The sequence below is a fragment of the Myxocyprinus asiaticus genome, chromosome 33 (assembly GCF_019703515.2).
Source record: "Myxocyprinus asiaticus isolate MX2 ecotype Aquarium Trade chromosome 33, UBuf_Myxa_2, whole genome shotgun sequence".
NCBI classification, from domain to species: Eukaryota; Metazoa; Chordata; class Actinopteri; order Cypriniformes; family Catostomidae; genus Myxocyprinus; species Myxocyprinus asiaticus.
Genome location: NC_059376.1, coordinates 27,973,044 through 27,995,715, shown reverse-complemented (window position 1 = coordinate 27,995,715; position 22,672 = coordinate 27,973,044). Strand labels below are relative to the sequence as shown.

Genomic DNA, 22,672 nt, shown 5'->3' with positions numbered 1-22,672 from the left:
ACACCTTTTTCTCAGTTTTGTTACTGTTTATTTCATACGTACATAACACCCAAACATGAATTTATTTCAGAATCAGAATGAGCTTTATTGTCAAGTATGCTTACACACACAAGGAATTTGTCATGGTAACAGAAGCTTCCAGTGCAAAGAGACTGCAACCATATATACATACATACATACATACATACATACATACATACAAGCATATACATTTAAACATATATACATATAGTGACATAAAAATAACATATAACAGATAAAAAATAGAGAAATATACAATGGAGCAATAAAGTTGTTGAATATTTTATATACATTTATGTGCAGGTGATGTAATGTATTGTATAAAAGTAAGATATGTATGAAATATGGATATAAGTAGGAATGGATGGATTGAATATTGCACATGGAGGTACTAACAAAAGGAAAGTATTTGAGGGCAGTTTTAACTGTTCATGAGGTGAATGGCCTGAGGGGAAAAAAAAACTGTTCCTGTGGCTGCGCTGGCCAGAGGGCAACAGTTCGAAAAGGAAGTGTGCTGGGTGAATGAGGTCAAGAGTGATTTTACCGGCCCTTTTCGTCAATCTGGATGTGTACAGTTCTAGCAGGGTGGGTAGGGGAGCACCAATAATCCTCTCAGCAGTCCGAACTATCCTTTGAAGTCTTCTGATGTCTGACTTGGTTGCTGAACCAAACCAGACAGATATAGAAGTGTAGAGGACAGACTCAATGACTGCTGAGTAGAACTGTATCAGCAGCGCCTGTGGCAGGTTGAACTTCCTCATCTGGCAAAAGGAAGTACAACCTCTGCTGGGCCTTTTTCAAAATTGAGTCTGAACATTTCAGATCCTGTGAGATGGTAGTGCCCAGGAACCTTAATGACTCCACTGCAGTGCTGTTCAGAATGATGAGCGGGGTCAATGTTGGGGTGTTCCTCCTAAAGTCCACTATCATCTCCACTGTTTTGAGCGTGTTAAGCTCCAGGTTGTTTTGACTGCACCAGACGGCCAGCTGTTCAACCTCTATTCTGTATGCAGACTCATCGTCATCTTGGATGAGGCCAATGACTGTAGTGTCATCTGCGAATTTCAGGAGCTTGACAGAGGGGTCCTTGGTGGTGCAGTCGTTTGTGTACAGGGAGAAGAGTAGTGGGGAGAGCACACATCCCTGGGGGGCACCAGTGCTTATTGTACATGTGCTGGAGGTGAATTTTCCCATTCTCACTAGCTGCTGCCTGTCTGTCAGAAAGCTGGTGGTCCACTTTAGATAGAGGCAGGAACAGAGAGCTAGGTTAATTTAGTCCATAGGAGAGCGAGGTAGATGGTGTTAAATGCCAAACTGAATTCAACAAATAGTATCCGTTCATAAGTCCCTGGTCTGTCTAGATGTTGAAGTATGTAAAGCAGTCCCATATTGACTGCATCATCCACAGACCTGTTTGCTCTATAGGCAAACTGCAGGGGATCCAAGAAGGGTTCAGTGATGTCCTTCAGGTGGGCCAACACCAGTCTCTCAATTGACTTCATGACCACAAACATCAGACAACGGGTCTGTAGTCATTGAGTCCTGTGATTTTGGGCTTCTTTGGGACGGGGATGATTGCGGAGCATTTGAAGCAGCAGGGAACTTCACACAAATCTGTGTGAAGATGGGAGCCAGCTGGTCAGCACAGGATTTTAGACAAGTAGGTGAAACACCGTCTGGGCCATGTGCTTTTCTTGTCGTCTGTTTCTGGAAGACCCGGCACATATCTTCACAGATCTTAAGTGCAGGTTGAGTAGCAGGAGAGGGGAGGAGGGTGGTTGTAGGAGGTGTAAATGTTTATTTGCTGTGAAGGTCAGAGCGGGTGTGGAGTGTGTGACTGGTCTTTTCAAATCTACAGTAAAACACATTCAGGCCATCAGCCAGTTGTTGATTGCCTACAGTGTTGGGGGATGGTGTCTTGTAGTTGGTAAAGTCTTTCAGGTCTCTCCACACTGATGCAGGGTCGTTAGCTGAAAACAGTTTTTTTCAGCTTTTAGGAACAGCTTCTTTTAGCCACTCTAATCTCCTTTGTCAGACTGTTTTTGGCCTTACTGTACAAGATTTTATCCCCACTTCTGTAACCATCATCTTTGGCCTGACGAAGCTGCCTGAGTTTTGCTGTAAACCATGGTTTGTCGTTGTTGTATGTTAAATAAATTCTAGTAGGAATGCACATATCCTCACAGAAACTGATATAGTATGATGTCACAGTATCTGTGAGCTCGTCCAGGTCTGTGCCTGCAGCCTCAAAAACACTCCAATCAGTGCAATCAAAGCAGGATTGTAGTTCCAGCTCTGCTTCATTGATCCATCTCTTTACAGTCCTTACTACAGGTTTTAGATTTTAGTCTCTGCCTGTAGATCGGAAGAAGATGAACCAGACAGTGATCAGAGAGTCCCAAAACTGCTCGAGGGACAGAACGATATGCATCCTTAATTGTTGTGTAGCAATGATCCCGTGTATTTCTGTCTCTGGTGGGGCATGTAATATGCTATCTGTATTTTGGCAGTTCACGTTTGAAGTTGGCTCTGTTAAAATCTCCAAGAATAATAATAAGTGAGTCCGGGTATTGTTGTTCTGTGTCTGTTATCAACAGCCAGCTGTTGCAGCGCTGCGCTCACACACGCGTGTGGAGGAATATAAACACACCAGAACAAACGAGGAAAACTCCTGCAGCAAGCAGAAAGGCAGTTGATAAAGAGTGCTTCCAAATTAGGACAGCACATCTTCTTCAGCGTTGTTACATCTGTACACCGCCTCTCATTTTCCCCGTTATCTCCGCAATACAATCCGTTCTGAACAGCTGGAAACCTGATAGATTTAACGCGCTGTCTGGAATAGCTTCATTCAGCCAGGTTTCTTTGAAGCACAATGCAGCAGAATTTGCAATGTCCTTATTTTTTTCTGGTGAGGAGAAGTAATTCATCCGTTTTGTTAGGAGGAGAGCGGAGGTTTGCTAGATGGATGCTGTGGCAGTGCAGTTCAAAACAAAACAAAAAACAGCAAAAGAACTGGAGAGCTCCATAACGAGGTGGCCCTCCATGACATCATCTTTATTTATTTGATGTTTTATTTATTTATTTCAATTGTTCCTGTTTCTTGAAAGCCTGAGCGACTTATGTGTATACATCAAACAGTATACCTCAAACAGTCTTCGGTGGCGAACAGATCAGCTGTATGTAAACAGGTTCACTGAAACTGAAGCCCCATACACACATGCAGCAACTTTATCGCTTGATGTCACAAGTCTCTCTACTGTGAAGTCACCAGTGGGTGTTCCTACTGCTGTTACTCTAACGTTATTGGTGGACTGCACGTCTGGCCATATCTTTTGAAAATATGGTCACAGATGAGGCATTTTTCTAGTAAAACTACAATTTCATTATAATTTGACAAGAAATCAGTTTTCTTGTCCCTAAAAATGCACATTCTGCAGGGGAGAGTGTTTTTTATGAACTGCAGCAGTGCTCAATGTATCATAACATTAATAAGACGAATGAATTATCAATGTATGAATCAAACTCACTCAGACTGCTGACAATTTCTTTTCCACTCATAATTTTTTTATTATATCCATGTATGTGGTTACAAACAAATCGTGTAGAACAGTGAAATCACTCACAGAAACTTCTGTCTTGTCTGCACTCGACTCCATTATCTCAAAGGAGACGGATGATGTGAGCTCCACTGACACAGTCTTCACTCCTATTGGTTGTTGCTCCCGAAAGTCGCTCCTCCCCTGCGGCGGCGAAACCCAGTTGGCTCCGCCACAGCCCGAGCCCAGTTCTCGGCCCCAGCGTAGAACCCCCCCGCAGGAAGCTGATGCCCCCCCGTCTCACAAACTGGCGCAAGGACCCGGAAGGCTCCGCTGCTAGCATGGAGCTGGTGCCCAGGCCACTCCGTCCCCTGGTGGAGGGCCGGGAGGTAAATCCTATGTTTCCTTTTGTTTTGTGTTTGCCGCACCCCGAATGGGCTGCGGTACCCACATTTTCAAAAAAAGAGCGGTTTCCTCACTCCTTGGGTCACATAATCGGCCCTTCTCCTCAGTCGCTGACCCGCCCTATGCCAGGTACGCGTAGCAAGGTAAGTGCTTTGAGGTTCCCCTCAGCGCATCCACTTCAGGACGAAGCAAGGCTCCTCGATGTGGCATTTCCTGCTCCCCCCCGCTGCGAGGCCCCGCTCCCAGGTACATCAGACGTGATTGTCCCCTTAGTGCCCTTCACCTGGAGCTTGGACGTGTGGTTAGCGCTTTTCAACTCATCGCGGTGGCTGGCCAGGACCATCCGACTCGGCTACGTGATTCAGTTCGCCAGGTGCCCGTCCCGGTTCAGCGGCGTCTGCTTCACCTCTGTGCTGGGCGAGAACGCTGCCACCCTGCGTGCAGAGATCATGACGCTTCTGCACAAGGGCGCGATAGAGCCTGTCCCTCCAGCCAAGATGAGGAAAGGGTTCTACAGCCCTTACTTCATCGTGCCAAAGAAAGGCGGTGGGTTGCGGCCAATCTTGGACCTGCGAGTCTTGAACCGGGCCTTATACAGACTCCCGTTTAAGATGCTGATGCAGAAGCGCATTTTGGCATGCGTCCGGCATCAAGATTGGTTCGCAGCGGTAGACCTGAAGGATATGTACTTTCACATCTTGGTTTAAGTCCTCCCCTTCGGCCTGTCCCTGTCCCCTTGCGTCTTCACGAAGGTCACAGAGGCAGCTCTTGCCCCGTTAAGGGAAGTGGGCGTCCGCATACTCAACTACCTCGATGACTGGCTGATTCTAGCACACTTTACACACGAGAGAGTTGCTGTGCGCACACAGGGACCTGGTGCTCAGGCACCTCAGCCGTCTAGGGCTTCAGGTCAACTGGGAAAAGAGCAAGCTCTCCCAGGTTCAGAGCATCTCTTTTCTCGGCATGGAGTTAGACTCGGTCTCGATGATAGTGTGCCTCACAAGTGAGCGCACGCAGTCGGTGCTGAACTGCCTGAAGTCATTCAGGCGGAGGACAGCGGTTCCACTGAAACACTTTCAGAGGCTCCTGGGCATATGGCATCCTCGGCAGTGGTCATGCCGCTCGGGTTGATGCATATGAGACTGCTTCAGCACTGGCTTCAGACTCAAGTCCCGAGATAGGCATGGCGCCGCGGCACACATCGCGTGGTTATCACGCCAGTCTGCCACCACTTATTCAGTCCTTGGACAGACCTTGCGATTCTGTGGGCAGGAGTCCCCCAACAGCAAGTGTCCAGATGCGTCGTGATCACCACAGACGCCTCCAAGTTGGGCTGGGGTGCCGTGTGCAATGGGCATGCAGCTGCTGGCTCCTGGACAGGACCACAGCTGTGTTGGCATATCAACTGCCTCGAGTTGCTGGCTATACTGCTCGCCCTGCGGAGGCTATTGCCGTTGATCCGGGTCAAGCATGTGTTGGTCCGGTCGGACTACACAGCGACAGTAGCATATATAAATCATCAAGGCAGCTTAAGCTCTTATCGCATGTCACAACTCGCCCTGCATCTCCTCCTCTGGAGTCAGCGGCTGAGGTCGCTGTGGGCCACTCACATCCCGGGCAGCTTCAACGCCACAGCGGACACGCTGTCAAGGCAGGTGATGCTCAATGGAGAGTGGAGACTCCACCCCCAGGTGGTCCAACTGATTTGGAGTCGATTCGGCAAAGCACAGATAGACCTGTTCACTTCCTGAGAATCCTCCCACTGCCTGCTCTGGAATTCCCTGACAGGAGCCCCCCTCGGGATAGACACGCTGGAACACAGCTGGAACACAGCTGACCCCGGGGGCTGCGCAAATACACGTTTCCCCCAGTGAGCCTACTTGCACAGACCCTGTGCAAGATCAGGGAGGACGAGGAACAAGACACCCAACTGGCACCCACACCCAGACCTCTGGAACCTCCACGTCTGGCCCTTGGATGGGACGTGGAAGACCTAAGTGGCCTGCCACCAGCAGTGGAAGACACAATCACTCAGGCCAGGGCTCCCTCTATGAGGCAGCTTTATGTGCTTTAAGTGGCGTTTGTTCACGAGTTGGTGTTCTTCCCCAGGTGAAGACCCCCAGAGATGCACAGTCGGGTTAGTGCATTCCTTCCTGCAGGAGAGGCTGGAGCGGCGGCTGTCCCCCTCCACCTAGAATGTGTATGTGGCCACCATAGCGGTACACCATGATGCAGTGGATGGTAAGTCCTTAGGGAAGCACGACCTGATCATCAGGTTCCTGAGAGGCACCCGGAGGCTGAATCCTCCTAGGCCATGCCTCTTTCCCTCATGGGATCTCTCCGTGGTCCTCCTGGGCCTTTGGAGAGCCCTGTTTGAGCCGCTAGAGTCAGTTGAGCTGAAAGCCCTCTCTTTGAAGACGGCCCTCCTGATTGTGCTCACCTCCATCAAGAGGGTTGGGGACCCGCAGGCATTCTCTGTCAGCGATACCTGCCTGGAGTTTGGTCCTGTAGACTCTCATGTGATCCTGAGACCCCAGCCAGGCTATGTGCCCAAGGTTCCCACGACCCCCTTCAGGGATCAGGTGGTGAGCCTGCAAGCACTGCCCCTGGAAGAGGCAGACCCAGCCCTGTCGTTGCTGTGTCTGGTGCGTGCTTTGCACATCTACTTAGATCACACGCGGAGCTTTAGACACTCTGAGCAGCTCTTTGTCTGCTTCGGTGGACAGCGGAAAGGGAATGCTGTCTCCAAACAGAGGCTTGCCCACTGGATTGTGGATGCCATCGCTTTGGCATACCAGGCCCAGGCTGTGCCCGCCCCTTTGGGAATACTAGCACACTCTACAAGGAGTGTGGCATGCTCATGGGCACTGGCCAATGGCACCTCTCTAGCAGATATCTGCAGAGCAGCAGGCTGGGCAACACCCAATACATTTGCGAGATTTTACAATCTCCGGGTTGAGCCGGTTTCATCCTGTGTTTTGTCAGGTATGAACAGGTAAGTTTGGTAACACGGAACAGCTGGCCGGGTGTATTACTTGCGTATAGCGCCTTTCCCCTCCCATGCGAGTTCACGAACCGTGAACCCTGAATGTCCTTCCTCCCTAGCCCTGTGGCTCACGAATTCGGCAGAGGAATTCGCAGTCGGACCCACTATGGGTACTAATATGCCCTGTACTGGGGTAGGTGCTCCACAGGTGCCGGTTACTCTGGTAACCCCCTGTGATGTATTTTCCTCAGTACGGTCTCCCTGTTGGCAGACCCACGTCTCCCTTGGACAGAGCTCTCTCTGCCCCCAATCACTGTGTTTGTAGAGCTCCTCCCCTTTGAGGCAGGACCTACCACTGCGCCTCTTCCAATGGCGGCTGGTAACCCCACGTGATGTATTGCCACATGTTACCTCCCCGTCGGACAGGATGTGGTCTCCACGGGGTCTTTTCCCCCTGAAAGAATAGGAAAGGGAAAGAACACCTTCCCCGATGTGTATAATAGCGTTAGATGGCGTTAGCCAAATCTAATACTCTGTGGAGAGAAACATAGAGAGAAAAGGCCGCGGCTGGCGTGGCCTGCTCCCATGCTAGTTTCGTCGCTTCCCCCCCTCTGGGATGTGGGGAACTAATGATGTCTTATGGGGCGTTGTGGGAGGTTACGTGCTGACTGATGCACCTGCTATTACGCACGCAGCAGCTTGCTTGCACCTGCATCAGCAGTTCATGGAACACGGTCCAGCTGTTGTGGCATTTTTCTATAGGGAACCCTAGTGTCACTACATCGACACAACGTCGAGTGAGTGACAGAAGGGGAATGTTTTGGTTACTGTTGTAACCTCTGTTCCCTGATGGAGGGAATGGGACATTGTGTCCCTTTTGCCACAAAGCTGTACTATCCTCTGAAATGGCCAGGATCTTGTCTTGGCTCCTCAGCACAAAACCTGAATGAGTGGTTGCGAGCCAGCTCCTTTTATACCCGTATGTCCGGGGGAGTGGCATGCAAATTCCACTCGCCAATTCTCATTGGCCTTTTCTCAAAGATTAGAGGTGTTTGGGGCTCCCAAGTGCGACCCCTAGTGTCACTACATCGACACAACTTCTCGTTCCCTCCATCAGGGAACGGAGGTTACAACAGTAACTGAGACGTTTAGCAGACATCAAGTTGGTTTGAAAATAGTACTAATAGCAAGATTTAAGCATAACCGATGGTGGATGGGGACGATGATCACTGCGTAAAAGGCTTAACTTTGAATCTTTTGAATTCAACTCTGACTTTCTGAAAACAATGTCTTAACAATGAACAAAACAATGAGCAAATAAGCTATAAATAAATAAAGCAATGAGTAAACAATAGAACAACAGAACAATCGCTGGTTTGAATCCCGCTGGGGGCGGGTCGACTAGGACCGGTAATACTGGTGCCGTGACCCCGAAGGAAGTGAGGTTTAGTGGGGTGGGTGTAATGGTAGCCCACTGTTATGTGATAGCTGTACATTGTGTAAACCTTACTCTCCTTGCCTTAAGAGATGCAACAGTGACTGAGGCTAGAGCCACGGCTTTTCTAGCCTCCTTGCTAGCACGTCCGATTCCCATGTCAGAGATCACTAGTTGGAATCCCGATCAGGGTGGTTCAAGTAGGACTGGTGACAGAAATACTGTTTTTCACCTTGAGCTTTAAATTAGCCACATTTAAGTGACCCAGATCTAGACATTAAACTGTAAATGATTGTTATTGACGTGTTGTGTGAGAGTGTAATCCTGCTCTTGTTCTGAGTGATTTTATACTGTTTTTATTTATTTATATTGGACTTTAATTTTGTGTTACACTTCTGAGTGCCAATGTTCATTAACACTAGGCTTTGTGGAGAGCAGAAAATGCAAAGCACATAACAAGTACAGTAGTTATGTCTTTCACTGCTAACCAAAATTCAAGGTTGGTGATCCCCGATCAATGAATTTAGCAAAACTATGTCTGACAAACAGAGAATCTTGACCTCAATACAAAGAAAAAAAATGCATGGTTCTAAGTGTTCATGATGTATATTTTAACATTTTGAATTTATTGTTATTTATTATGTGGGATGTTTTATTTAAAAAATAACAGAAGCCCTAGAGTGTTACATCATATTCTGTTGCCAATACTCATTGCAAAGTTTGAAATAATATTGCATGCTCAAGACCTAATGTGACCTCAGCTTTAGACTACTCATTGCTTCTTTAGAATGAGCAGTTGCCCTGTTTTCTCTCTTGCTGAGCCTCACTCTTCGTGTAACGAAAAAAGCTTTACATCCATCTTTGCTGTGTCTGCTTAATGAGTATATAAAACCTCACTCTAAATGCAAAAATTTGCAAATACATGTAGGTGTATGTGCATGGCAGGTGAGGAGGTGTGTGGGTGTCGGGGGACAGAAAAAGTTTCATATACTTTATTTCTTGCTTTAGGTCCTGTGTCTCATTATTATAATTTGTAAAACGGTCTCTGATGGATGCTACTTGTGGAGCCCCATTATAGGGATGGCCTGGGCCAGGATCACATTCATCATATATGGCATGAATCTGCACCTAGAACTAATTTTCTACCCATGGATGGTAAAAGAGCAAATATGTTTTTCCTATTTCCTCATACTGCAAATACGTTTTTAATACCTTTAGTTTCTGGACTTGATATTTTTATCATCTGACCATTTAAGTGTAGCTCATTAAATAGTTTCATTCTCAATCTATTTTTTATTTTAACTAGAAAATCACAAAGTCATTTGTTCTACTTCATCCTGCAGGGCTTCTTCAGAGCAATCACAGGTTCGCTCTTCCTCCTCATTACTTCTCTTGTCTGTATGAGCTGGGGATGGGAAAATATGTGGTGGTTGTTGGTCTGGTGAGTAAATTAGCTAAATAATTATATGTGTGTTTGTGTGTGTGTGTGTGGGCAGGTTTAAGTGGTTTACGAGGACTTTTGTTTAGGTTATAAACTGGTAATTACAAGAGTATTATGCTATAAATGTGGTTTATGAGGACATTTCTAGTGTCCCCATAATTAAAATTGCTTAAAAAACATAATAAATGATGTTTTATTGAAAATGTAAAAAAAAGTTTTTTGTGAGGGTTAGGATTAGTGGTAGGGTTAGGGTTAGGGGATAGAATCTATAGTTTGTACAGTATAAAAATCATTATGTCTACGGAGAGTCCTCATAACGATAGCTGCACCAACATGTGTGTGTGTGTGCGTATGTGTGTTTGTGTGTGTGTGTGTGTGTGTGTGTGTGTGTGTGTCCAAAATAATACTGTTGTGATTGTAACTGTACAAATAGTAAGTATACAAATGGTTAAAGATTTTCTTATTTCCTGTTGCCTGTGTATATTTCATTATTCATGTGCTTTCATCATCATTTCAGTTACTTCATTGTTGTCTTTATTTTCTCTATTTCTGTCTCTTTCTTTAAGGTGTTTGGTTTGATGGCAGTATTACTCTTTGGATATGATGCCTTTGTTATCTGTAAAAACATCAAGACACTGAAACAGCAGGGGAAACTGTTGGTAAGTAAAATTCATCAGCACAACTAGTAGACCTAATTATTCACCTTAAAATTATATGTAAGAGCTGTTAAAAGCCCTTTACAAAAATGTGTTATTAGGAAATAAGCTGAAATATTGTGACACATCTCTTGTTTTCCTTCCCAAGGAATGTAGTGGTGATAATGTAAAGCCCCCTTTACATTATGTAAGAGGGGGTGAAGGGGAGAGCTTGAAGCCAAACTGAAGAAAACGACGAGTGTGGATGCATCAGCTTGAGAAAATAAACTAAGGAATAAGATGTTTACATGCCATTATAAATTAAGCAATTAATTCTGTATATACAGTATAATGTTTTTATCAGCTATTGAGCTCTTAAAATCTAATGTAGATGACAGTGAGATAAAAAGAAAGTTATCATGCTCCCTGTGCTTACAATGGGAATCCCTAAAAAATACAATATTTTAATTTGAATGTGCAAATATGGTCATTCATTTATATCACTTTTTCACTCACCTATTGCATGATTTTTACATATGAAGTGCAATTATATAGGCCTACATAAAAAACCTTAATTATTGTATTATTTTTATTAATTCTAAAGAGTCTAAATCTTGAATAAAATTATCAAATTTTAAAAATTTTACTTTAAAAAAATAAGTCCCCCTCGTGCTGACAAAACAGTGCCAACCCGGATCTCATAATAGCATTCTGAGATGCTATTCTTCTCACCACAATTGTACAGAGTGGTTATTGGAGTTACCATAGACCTTGTCATTTCAAACCAGTCTGGCCATTCTCTTTTGACCTCTCTCATCAACAAGGCATTTCCATCCACCAAACAGCCGCTCACTGGATGTTTTTTGTTTTTGGCACCATTCGGAGTAAATTCTAGAGACTGTTGTGCGTGAAAATCCCAGGACATCAGCAGTTATAGAAATACTCAAACCAGCCCATCTGGCACCAACAAACATGCCATGGTCCAAATCACTGAGATCAAATTTTTTTCCACATTCTGATGGATGATGTGAACATTAACTGAAGCTCCTGATCGTATCTGCTTGATTTTATGCACTGCACTACTGCCACATGATTGGCTGATTAGATAATCGCATGGATGATTGTTGGTGCCAGATGGGCTGGTTTGAGTATTTCTGTAACTGCTGATCTCCTGATCTCACAACAGTTTCTAGAATTTACTCAGAAAGGTGCCAAAAACAAAAAACATCCAGTGAGTGGCAGTTCTGTGGACGGAAATGCCTTGTTGATGAGAGAGGTCAACAGAGAATGGCCAGACTGGTTCGAACTGACAAAGTCTACGGTAACTCAGATAACCACTCTGTGGTGAGAAGAATAGCATCTCAGAATGCTAATCTGAGATGGGGGTTGTCGCTGTTTTTGCGGCACGAGGGGGACCTACACAATATTAGGCAGGTGGTTTTAATGTTGTGGCTGATCGGTGTATTGTACAAAATATTCAATTTTAATGATTCGTACAGTATATACACAGTAATGAGTCTGACCAGCTCAAAAACTGAAAAATAAAGTGAGATTTTGTAACATTTTATTAAGAACCAGCTTTTAAAAACCAAAAAATATACATATATTTAAACATTTTTCAGAAAATTCCTATTAAAGTTACAAACACAATGTAAAAAGAGGTAACAAAGTCAGAAATTTATTCAAGTTTTGACCTTGTGATTGCCACACAATCACAAGGTCTTTAATCTGAAATTCAACAACATTGATCATACGACAGATGTTGGTAAAAGAGAAGTGTCTCCTGAGTGACTAATACTATGAAACAGTATGTTTTATATGAGTATAGACTGTCTACTATGTGTTGGTGTTTACAAGAGAACAGTCTTATAAAATTTGCTTGAAATACTAGTCACCTCTGTGCTGTGTGGGGAATGCAAACTGGTCACCTCTTGGATGGGTTGGCTCTGTTGTGAGGTGTTCTGCCCTTTGTTGTGATGTAGCTAACAAATTGTCCCCTGCTATCCTGGTCAACCCAGATTGTCCAGTGCAGTTTTGGAGGCTGTCTCTGAGCTTAGACAGCTGGTGAGAATGGTTAACAAGGGTGCTATTTACATGAGACAGATGCCCATCAGAGTGTCTTTCCAGCTGTCCTCGAATTCTCTCCAGGTCTTCAGCCAGGTGTGCCAGGCCTCCACACTGTCCCTCCACACGGGTTACACGACCCCCGACTTCAGTAACCTCCTTCTGGACACCCAAGGCAGTGGAGCGGCAACCCTGGAGTTCTCCGGACACTCTGCGTCGTAGATCCTGGAGTTCCCCTTTCAGACGGGTCAACCTTCTTTCCCCAGTGCCCAACATAGATGCTTGCCATCCCACTAGCTGCACCACACCCTTCACCTGCTGTGCAAGCCTCTCTTCTCTCTCTTGCCAGGTGAGGTTGGTGTGGCCCACTTCTTTGATCACAGAACAAAGTGACTCTTGCAAGCCACTGAGAGATCTGTTAACAGAGTTTACAGTGACTTTCAGGAGGGCCACCTCACCCTGAAGACTAGCCTCCTCCTGTTTCTCTGCTAATTGGATGAGAAGATTGGATAGGGTGGTGTTGAGGCAGTTCAATCTCTCTGCTTGTAAATCAAGTTTCCCATCCAGTTTCTTGTGGATATCCTCACTTGTTTTCTCTTCAGTTGCCAAAGGAGCTGCATATCCTGTAAGAACAGGTTGTGGAATACACAATGACGTACAGTGGACCTCTATGAATTTGAGCTGCTCCTGAACACGTTCCAAATTGTCTTCCACTTTTTCTCTGAGTGATTCTACTTCAGTTTCCAGCATAGGCACAGCCTGACCCTCCAGCAAGGTTGGTGCAGTGACATTACCTAGCTCCTCCACTGCAGCCAAGAGACGATTTTCAAGAGCCTTTAGCTTTCCCTCAAGTTGTGCCGCCAGGCTACTAGACACTCTTTTGCTAATGTTCACTTCCTCTTGATTCAGTGTAATCTTCAGCTTGTCTTTGACATAGCTTAGCCGGCCCTCCAACATGCCCTCTATATGGTCCTTGTGTCCACCAAGTTCGGCACGAAGGTGTATTTGGGATTCATTCAAGCCACCCACTGATTGCTCCAGATAAACTACCCTTTCAGTTAGACCTGACACTGCAATACAGCAACCCTCTTCAGGCTCCAGGTGCTGAAGTTGAGCTTGGAGTTTTTTAAGTTCTGTCCTCAATTGTGTTGCCCTTATGTCTTGGACTTGCTCAATATGATCCTGTCCATTCAAAATTTCGTCCTTGCACTGGAGTCGCACCTCTGTCACCAGACCTTCGCATCGCTTCTCAGCACTCTCCACTCTCTTTTCAAACCCGTCTAGGATTGCTACCCGAGCCTCACTCATTTTGGACTCCACCAGTGCCTCCAGGACTTTTTGAAAGTCAGCTTGAGTCAGGTTCACTGACCCACCAGATAGACTTTTAAGGATGTTATTGTGAACCAAGACTACTCCTCTCAACTCTGCCAGCTCAGATGTCTTCGCAACTAGATCCGCACGTAGCTCTGATAACTTTTCAGCTAAATCAGCCAGGTTTGGGAACTGCCCCACCACATCTGAACTTTCAATATCCAGTGCACCTCCAGGCAGATCTCCAAAACCTACGGAATTGTCTCTGGAAAGAGATGGAGCAGCAATAGGGCTGGGAGCAGCAGAAATGAGTGCACTCAACATCCAATTGGCATCTTCACGGAGGGAAGCACGTAAGCTGTCCTCCAGGCCTGTCACTGTACCACGGAGAGTCTCAAGACCAAGTGAGAGTCTCTGCACATCCTCCTCTAGCCTATCCAGCCGTTCGTCTTCAATACTGTTGTCATCATGATCTGTGAATAAATGTTATTTATTTTGTTACTCTGGGCTTATTTAAAGAAGCAGTTTGTGGGGAAAAAAATGCAGATTCTAAAACTAAAACTAAAACTACACAGCTGCCATTACAAATCAAGATTAATTCTTTATATTTATAAATACACTGTTCTGAAAAGCTACTGAACTTTTTAAAATACAATGTAAAGGATGACAGTGAAATAATGTTATTATCTCTCCTGTCCCTGCTTTGGCAATTTAAAAAGTGAAATACAGAATTTAAATTTGAATGTACAGTATATAGCAGTGGCATGCAGAGTACAAATTGGCAACCCTTTCAATCTACCCCAACCTCCCCCCACCCTGACTGCGTACACAAAAATACACCCCATAATATTACCTCACAGTCCCCGATGTGCCACGACGGATTGAGGATGTCTACATTGGTGTGTCAAAACGAACATTCTAAACTGTTTATTTTTCTGGTGGGCAGGAGTAGCGCAAGCGCGTGCAGCGCTAAATGGAATAGGGCATCCGTTTACTGTCAGTGCGCTGCTGCAACAGATGCTTCCATTATTGACAGCTTCATTGATTATAATATGATCTATTTGCTTTTGGAGCAAAACGCAGCTCAAGTCCTGTGTTGACAGGGTGTTAGTCAAAATACGGCTATTTTCAGTGACACTTTTTCTGTTGTGTTTCTTTCATGGAAGCTACACTCAGTGGATGCGATTGTGAGAACAAAGTATCTTTGACATAGCAATAAATTATGATTGTGCACAGTGCAGGAATGTTTTTAATTAGTCCGTTCATTTGAAGAAAATAATGTCATTCGGATTCTTCCCTGCAAATCATCCATGGATTTAAGACTGCTTGCTCTGCTTGAAGCTGGACATGTCACACTGTTCATGGTAACCTCAGGTAGAGACAAAAACACGGCTACAGGAAGGGTAACTTTCCCAACTTGCGTTCAAAGTGTAATCCCTTCTCCTTGGATCTGTGAAGGTGCAGACTGCTGATGCCCAACCCCCAATGTGAAAATAGGTCAGGTTTTCTGTCACTCTGGTAATACAAATTAATTACAGAACTCTTCAAAATCTCCTGTGAAGAGGGACACAGAAATGTAAAGATACAGCACAATAGGGGGGCCTGGGTAGCTCAGCGAGTACTGACGTTGACTACCACCCCTGAAGTCATGAGTTCGACACGGTTGCTAGGGAGGGTAGAGTCACATGGGGTAACCTCCTCGTGGTCGCAATTAGTGGTTCTCGCTCTCAATGGGGCACGTGGTAAGATGTGCGTGGATTGCGGAGAGTAGCATGAGCCTCCACATGCTGAGTCTCTGCAGTGTCATGCACAATGAGCAACGTGATAAGATGTGCAGATTGATGTTCTCAGAAGTGGAGGCAACTGAGACTTGTCCTCCACCACCTGGATTGAGGTGAGTAACCGCGCCACCACGAGGACCTACTAAGTAGTAGGAGTTGAGCATTCAAAATTGGGAGAAAACAGCGTGATAATGAGTAGTTTCGATTGGCTGTCATGGACCGCTTACACTCCGTCAAACAGGAACAATGCGAAAATAATTATGGTAGTATGCATTACATTTAAGTTGTTTTTGAAGCTGTATATTTATGTATTTTAATGCATTTATTTACTTAATGCACATACTTTGTTACATAAATGAGTGAAAAAACATTTCATAATTTGAATAACGTTTCTGTCTCAGTTTATGTCACCCCTTCTCAAAAGGGTTTGAAGGAGACGACTGCATGCCACTGGTATATAGTCATTTATTTATATTACTTATATCATAAAATCATCATTGGACATCTCACTTATTTAATGATTTTGACTAAAATCATATACCTAAAAAATTTTTATTTTATTTCTTAAAAATGTGTATTTATAACTGTAACTTTGCTACATTATAAACTAAAGCTTCCTCACCTAGGCTTGTTTCACTACCACCAGAGGGTATCTGTGCATTGGGAACAGGCTCTGTCTCACTGTGTTCTGGTATAGTGCCATGGTTTTCTGGCTGAGGGTCCTGGTAGTCTGTGATTGGCTCAGGCTCTTCAGAGATTAGATCATGGCCAGGATCTTCAGGGTCTGGCATTGGTTTGGGATGATCTACTTCAGGCCCCTGGTGGTCCGGATAAGCTTCAAATGAGGTGTCTCGGAAAGTGGGCCCAACACTGGGGCCTGGGTATCCATTCATGTTATTAGATGGTGCCTGAGGTTTATTCCAGGGGTTCCTGCTATGGCTGGGTCGGAGAATTTGCCCTTTAAAATAAGGCATTGTACCCTTTTTAGAGGGATAATGACCTTTAAATGAGGGTCTAGGACCCTTATGTGCAGGTATGTGCCCTTTATAAGAAGGCACAGGTTCCTTCTGCGCAGGCATTGGCCATTTGAAAGGAGGCATAGGACCCTTATGCACAGGCATGGTCCCTTTAAAAGAAGACATAGGATCCTTTTGCGCAGGCATTGGCCCTTTGAAAGGAGGCATAGGACCCTTCTGTGCAGGCATTGGTCCTTTGAAAATGGGCCTTGCTTTCATTCCATAGACTGCAGTGCAACCAACACCTGCATATCCAGGACAACATTTCCACTCCAGCTCAGTCAGAGTCTTATATGCCACTTTGTACATGGGCTTATAGAACATGCAATACCTGTGAGAACACACAGGGTGTCAAAATAAACTCAATCAAAAAGTGTGTGTAACTGTACAAATTTATTACACAAACATTGTGAGTTAAGAGTAAACAATTATTAATTGCTAATGTCTTACTTTAGAACTGGGCATTTCTGACCCCAGGCACACTTGTTGTACTCTGCCTTCACAAAGGGCGCTGCTCCACCCTGAACAGTGAATGAGACAGTCTTCTCCACAACAAATGCACAGTAGTTCCTGAAGAGAGAGAGTTGGGTGGGGGAGCTTTTACTCTCAATGACTGAGGTGGTCTACAGCACAAAGATCCATTATTCACACTCTCTAAACACTGATGAATTTGCTTTGAAACTGTATTGTGAAAAGCACTATACAAATACAAATTACTTGACTTGATAAAATAACCGTTTTTTTGCTGTGCTATACTGCATATGCTGCGTTTACTAATTGTAAAAAAAAAAAATATATAGTTTTTAATATTAGATACAACAAAATACAGAAATCATGTGGTATTTATTCTTTATGAAAACACTTCTAAATAATACATTGGGTGTAGATATCACTACCAATATTGTTATTTACATAGACTAAATATAGCCTACCATTAATGAAATCTTGTTTTATTACATGTCATATTTCAGTGGGGATATAATTTATTAAAATTGACAGTTACTTGAGCAAACAAGGTTTGAACAAAATCAGACTGAAATTCACGGCTGTTTAACACTTCTGTGTACAAATTTCAAGGCTGCTTATTGGATAAATACAGGTAAACGGGTAACACTTTATAATAATGGTCCATCATTAGGTAATTATGCAGGAATTAATGCAGGACAAATGAGTAGTACTACATTAACACTTTAGTTACTACTATTAACTAATATGGAAACATGATTAACCAATCAGTAAGTAATAGTGAACTGATGACTGAGGCAGTTCACTGTTAGTTAATCAGCAATTACTGAATTTGATCTGCCTCACTGAGAACTATTAACTAACTATGGCTAATTTTAAATAACTACTAATTAATTACTATTCAAAACATTAACGTGTCTAAAATGTGAATGATTATGTTTTTATTGTGAACAAGATCATGCATGGGTTCTTTGTGGGAATTAATTTATGAATGTAACAGTTCGCTAAATCAAGGCTACAGTGTCTGGTAGAATATCATAGTCAAGGATGTAACCACATATTCAGGACTGATGGGGACCAAATGTAATAATTTTAGCTTATATTACAGAAATATAGGGATGTATGTGCCCAACCTGTGTATTCCTTAGGATATCTCTTCTGTTGATTAAAATATTATTAACTTTTGCATGTTTGATGCTGAAGGTCTTTTTTAAATAATTCTGGTAACCCATAAGTAATGAGTCAAGTGTTACCACATAAGTATGAAGGAATTACTAATGACCATTATTTTAAAGTGAGGGTCATGATAACAGATTATTAATTAATGAGATCTTACTGTTTCCTTCCTTGGGAGTTAAAGGTTATCTGGACCATTATTCTAAAGTGAAAACACATTATAAACCATTAATAGTAACTGAGGTGTTACTTGTCAGTTAGTAATGAATACTCAAGTGTTTGTTCCCACATTTTATTCATTTAATCAAACAGATAGTTAACAAACATTCACAGACATTCAAAAAAATGTTTTGTTCACAATAAAAACATATTCATTCACATTTTAGACACATGTTAATGTTTTGATTAGTAATTAATTAGTAGTATTTTAAATTAGCCATAGTTAGTTAATAGTTCTCAATGAGGCAGATCAAATTCAGTAATTTTTGATTACCTAACAGTGAACTACCTCAGTCATCAGTTTGCTATTACTTACTGATTGGTTAATCATGTTTCCATAATAGTAGTAACTAAAGTGTTAATGTAGTATTACTCATTAATCCTGCATTAATTCCTGCATAATTACCTATTAATGACGGACCATTATTACAAAGTGTTACCAGTAAACGTCATATTATGTGACTACGCATCCTTTACGGTGAGCTTACAACCTACTAGTTAAGTCTTGCCTTAAGAACAGGTGGTGCAAACCAAATTAAGCACTGACTTAGTTACAAACTAACTAGTTACTAAGCCCTTAGTGTGAACTTTACATCTCAAATTAAGTGAGACCTTACACACAGCTGGTGCAACCCTACCATGAGAAAAGACGCATTTGCAGCATGCATTTGCGCTGTTCAGAAAAACAATCAAGTTTCTCACTTGATTGACAATAATAATAATAAAAAAACATTCTTTATGCCTTATTTTGTGTTCATTATGAGAAAAGTCAGTGGCGTCTCAGGGTCATTATTTAGTGTGGGGCACAAACAATCACTTAACAATCAATTATTTGACCGATCTTTGAAACATTAACGAATAATACAAAATTCTGTCTGTTATTTTGACAGATAAAAAAGAAACAAGAAAACATTTTAACCTAGAGCATCAGTTTTGACTTCACTCTTTGTCCTTCACATTCCTGCTGTGCATGTGTCCTGGGTAGGGTTGCACCAGCTGTGCGTAAGTTCTCACGTAAGTTAGGACGTAAAGATCATACTAAGGGTTGTAACGTACATATAGCTGGTGCAACCGGCCCCTGTTTATTCCCTGGTATTAATATGCATATTAGATGCTTATTAACTGGCACCATCATCATTTACATCTGTATTGTGCATCTCTTTTGTGATTAGATTTTGAGTAGAGGGTATCTGATTTCATGTATCTGACTGGACTCAAACAAGGGGAGTCCAAATTTTTATCATAAAAGCATTTTCTACTATCATATATGTGCCATTATAATAGATACTTCGCACATCAATGCCCTAGTACTTGTAAAATGAAAACAAGTATGACTGATAAAAATAGACCATGACAGAAATTTTACAGAGAGTGACGAATAAATAAATTTTTTTGGGCAACATGTGAACATGATGGCACAGAAACATGCCTAATAATTTAATCTCAGCATAAAACACCACTAAGACCTGCACATCCACATCAAAAAAGCTCAAGTGACCGTGAAAGTAAACCACAAATAGGAAAATTGTCAAAGGGTGTGCATATTATCTCACTAACTTGAATGAATAGCATAACAAAAAATCTGAACGACAGTAGAACCAAGACCGTAACTAGTGGGGTGAAAGGTGGTAACGATTCTAGGGGCCCAAAGGTCCAGGGGGCCCCACAACAAATTCTAAACTGTATTTTTTTTATAGGAAAGGGGCCCAGAGCAATGTATAGTCTGGGGGCCCAGATTACCTTGCTACGGCCCTGAGTATAACACTAAAATAATCAGAAGATTATTGAAAAGACACAAAAGCAAATTAAAATTATTAAAACGAAGAGTACACTACAATTTCTATGTCTGCATGCAAGTAAACTGAGTAAAATAACTTAACAAAGGAAATAATTAATAAACTCCCGGACATTTTGCCATTCTGTGTAAATAGGTGTACAGTATAGACACAACATTAACCAATCACAACCAAGTGTGCTGATAAAGATGAAGTGCATTTGATTGCCTGCTGTTGTCATTGAAGCAGTAATAACCTCAGCTAATTATGACTTTATTAAAGAAAAAATTTGGCGCAGGACCCCAAACTTTATTTCCTGCGCAGAGGCGCTGCTATTTATCGCGGAAGAGACCTGGCCAATGTGAACATCCAACGCGACCGCCCAGCTCACACCTCGCTCACATCACGCTCATGGAGGATGGCCATCATTGCACGCTCGTTGCACATGTGCGTGACGTTCTCCAGATCTCTGTTGATTAACATTGGGGATAAAGTGCTAGCCCCACGTATAACAAATGAGAATGAATAAATGGCTTTTACGTAGCATACCTTAATAATAATATAAATTCTCAAATTAATATATACTTTTTTCTTGTATAATGGACATAAAACACTTTTAAGTTATGGAAAATATTTTATTTCTTAAAATAAATGTATGATGATGCCATGCAATTTGCTCAACAGCGCCACCTCTAGTGGGGCCCAGCCCCACTTGCCCCTAATGTAGAAACACGGCTGAGAGAAGTATTCTAAAAGTATTCTAACAAAATTGTATCCACCTTTTTCCTGGGGGTTTTAGTGGGGAAACGAATGTGGTTGGAACTTACGCCGGAAGTCGTTCTATAGCTTTCCCTAGCTCTGGCTGCAGTCATTTTAGACCCTGTTTATAGTTGGTTATAGACGTGTTTCTGATGATCCTTTCACAAATGGTCAGCACCAAATATAGTTGTAAACAAAATGTTTTGTTATTGGGTCACAAAAACCACATAGAGAGGTAGTCAAAAACCACATCGCATTTGAGGTTTAAAATGGCATCCTGATACGTCCCGGACAGCAGCAAAGCATCACCTCTCACTAGTCAATCACCCTCCGAACAAATGTTTAAACTTACGTGCGGATTTAAAAGGAAATAACCGTCCGATCGTAAAACGGAAAAAGCAATTACATACCTAAGTATGAGAACTTCCCGGCTCTTCCTCAGTGTGTCTGTCAGATTTGAACATGCAGGGTGACAAGATGACAAGCACACACATCTGAAGCTGAACTAACACAGGTACTCCACTAAAACAACCAATAATTTTGCTCGAAATATTGCATTTGTGCTTAGATTAAATCTCAGCTGCATCTGGGAGAAACAGCATGCCTATTTTTTTCACACTTTCTTTGTCTTTATGACTTTTTTGCAGTTTATTATGGTTCAGTAACACACTGATATAGTGATTGATGTATGTCCATATGAAATCATACACGCTCTCCTCAAAATCCCAACACCACAATGAAAGAATGAATGGACGTATACCACATTAACAGCTGTGTTAACTTGACAACGGAAGTAACGCACATATTTCTCGCTAAGCATCACAGGAAGTAGGAAAAAGGTGGATAAAGGAACTGTTTTCTGAATACACGTGCTTGAAAACGTAACGGGGGCGGAATACAGTTAATTCATTTTTCTATTCTGAATACGAATCATTACAATTATTCCGTTACAGCCCAACCCTGAACATGGGATGATAATTATACATTTTTACCAACAAGTATTTTTTAATGGATTAAAAATGTAAAATGGCCAAAACAAATCAGATTACATGCAGTATTGCCTTCTAAATGTGTCTGGAATTTAGTTTAATTTATTTAGCATTCAACAGCCATTTGACCACCTGTGCAAATAATAATATAGGGAATTTGTGTTTCACTCATGGATACTCACTCATGTCTAGCAGCTGGTTTCGGGGAGCCGTATTGTGGTGGGGGTCCAGAGTAGTGGCTGAATTGGTTGGGTGGAGGGTGAAAAGCTGTCACAGTCAGTATAGCACTCAGGAGAATCCGAAGATGGAGAAAACACTGCAAGTTCATCATCCAATACTGTGATGTTATCAATACTGAGAGTTAAGTGACAGAGGACAAACCCTCAATTGCCAGAATTTATTATAAATAAAATAAAATAAATGAGCATATAGACCTAGAAACTGGCAGATGCATTAAGTCCATTAAAAAAAAGTATTACTTGCTAGTGTCACATCTGCCTGCCTAATCACTCTTATAAATTACAAAAAAAGCTTTCAGATTAAAACAACATATATTAGCTCTCAGTAAATGCACAGAAAAAGTTCTGGTGTCCAAAATGGTGATGCTGAGAAGATTCCTGCAGACTGCTGTGGTCGAGAGTCTTGGCCACCTCATAAA

The 22,672-nt window shown here is 42.7% G+C and overlaps 1 protein-coding gene across 1 annotated transcript; it reads right to left on the bottom strand.

The window, feature by feature from the left end:
- Window positions 1-12,346: 12,346 nt before the first annotated feature.
- Window positions 12,347-22,342, bottom strand: LOC127424407 (EMILIN-3-like). The gene is made up of 4 exons (XM_051669592.1): window positions 22,197-22,342; window positions 17,082-17,201; window positions 16,238-16,962; window positions 12,347-14,307 (listed from the first exon to the last, which is right to left on the bottom strand). Exons 1-4 carry the CDS (start codon window positions 22,340-22,342, stop codon window positions 12,347-12,349), a joined length of 2,952 nt encoding a protein of 983 aa, XP_051525552.1.
- Window positions 22,343-22,672: the final 330 nt, after the last annotated feature.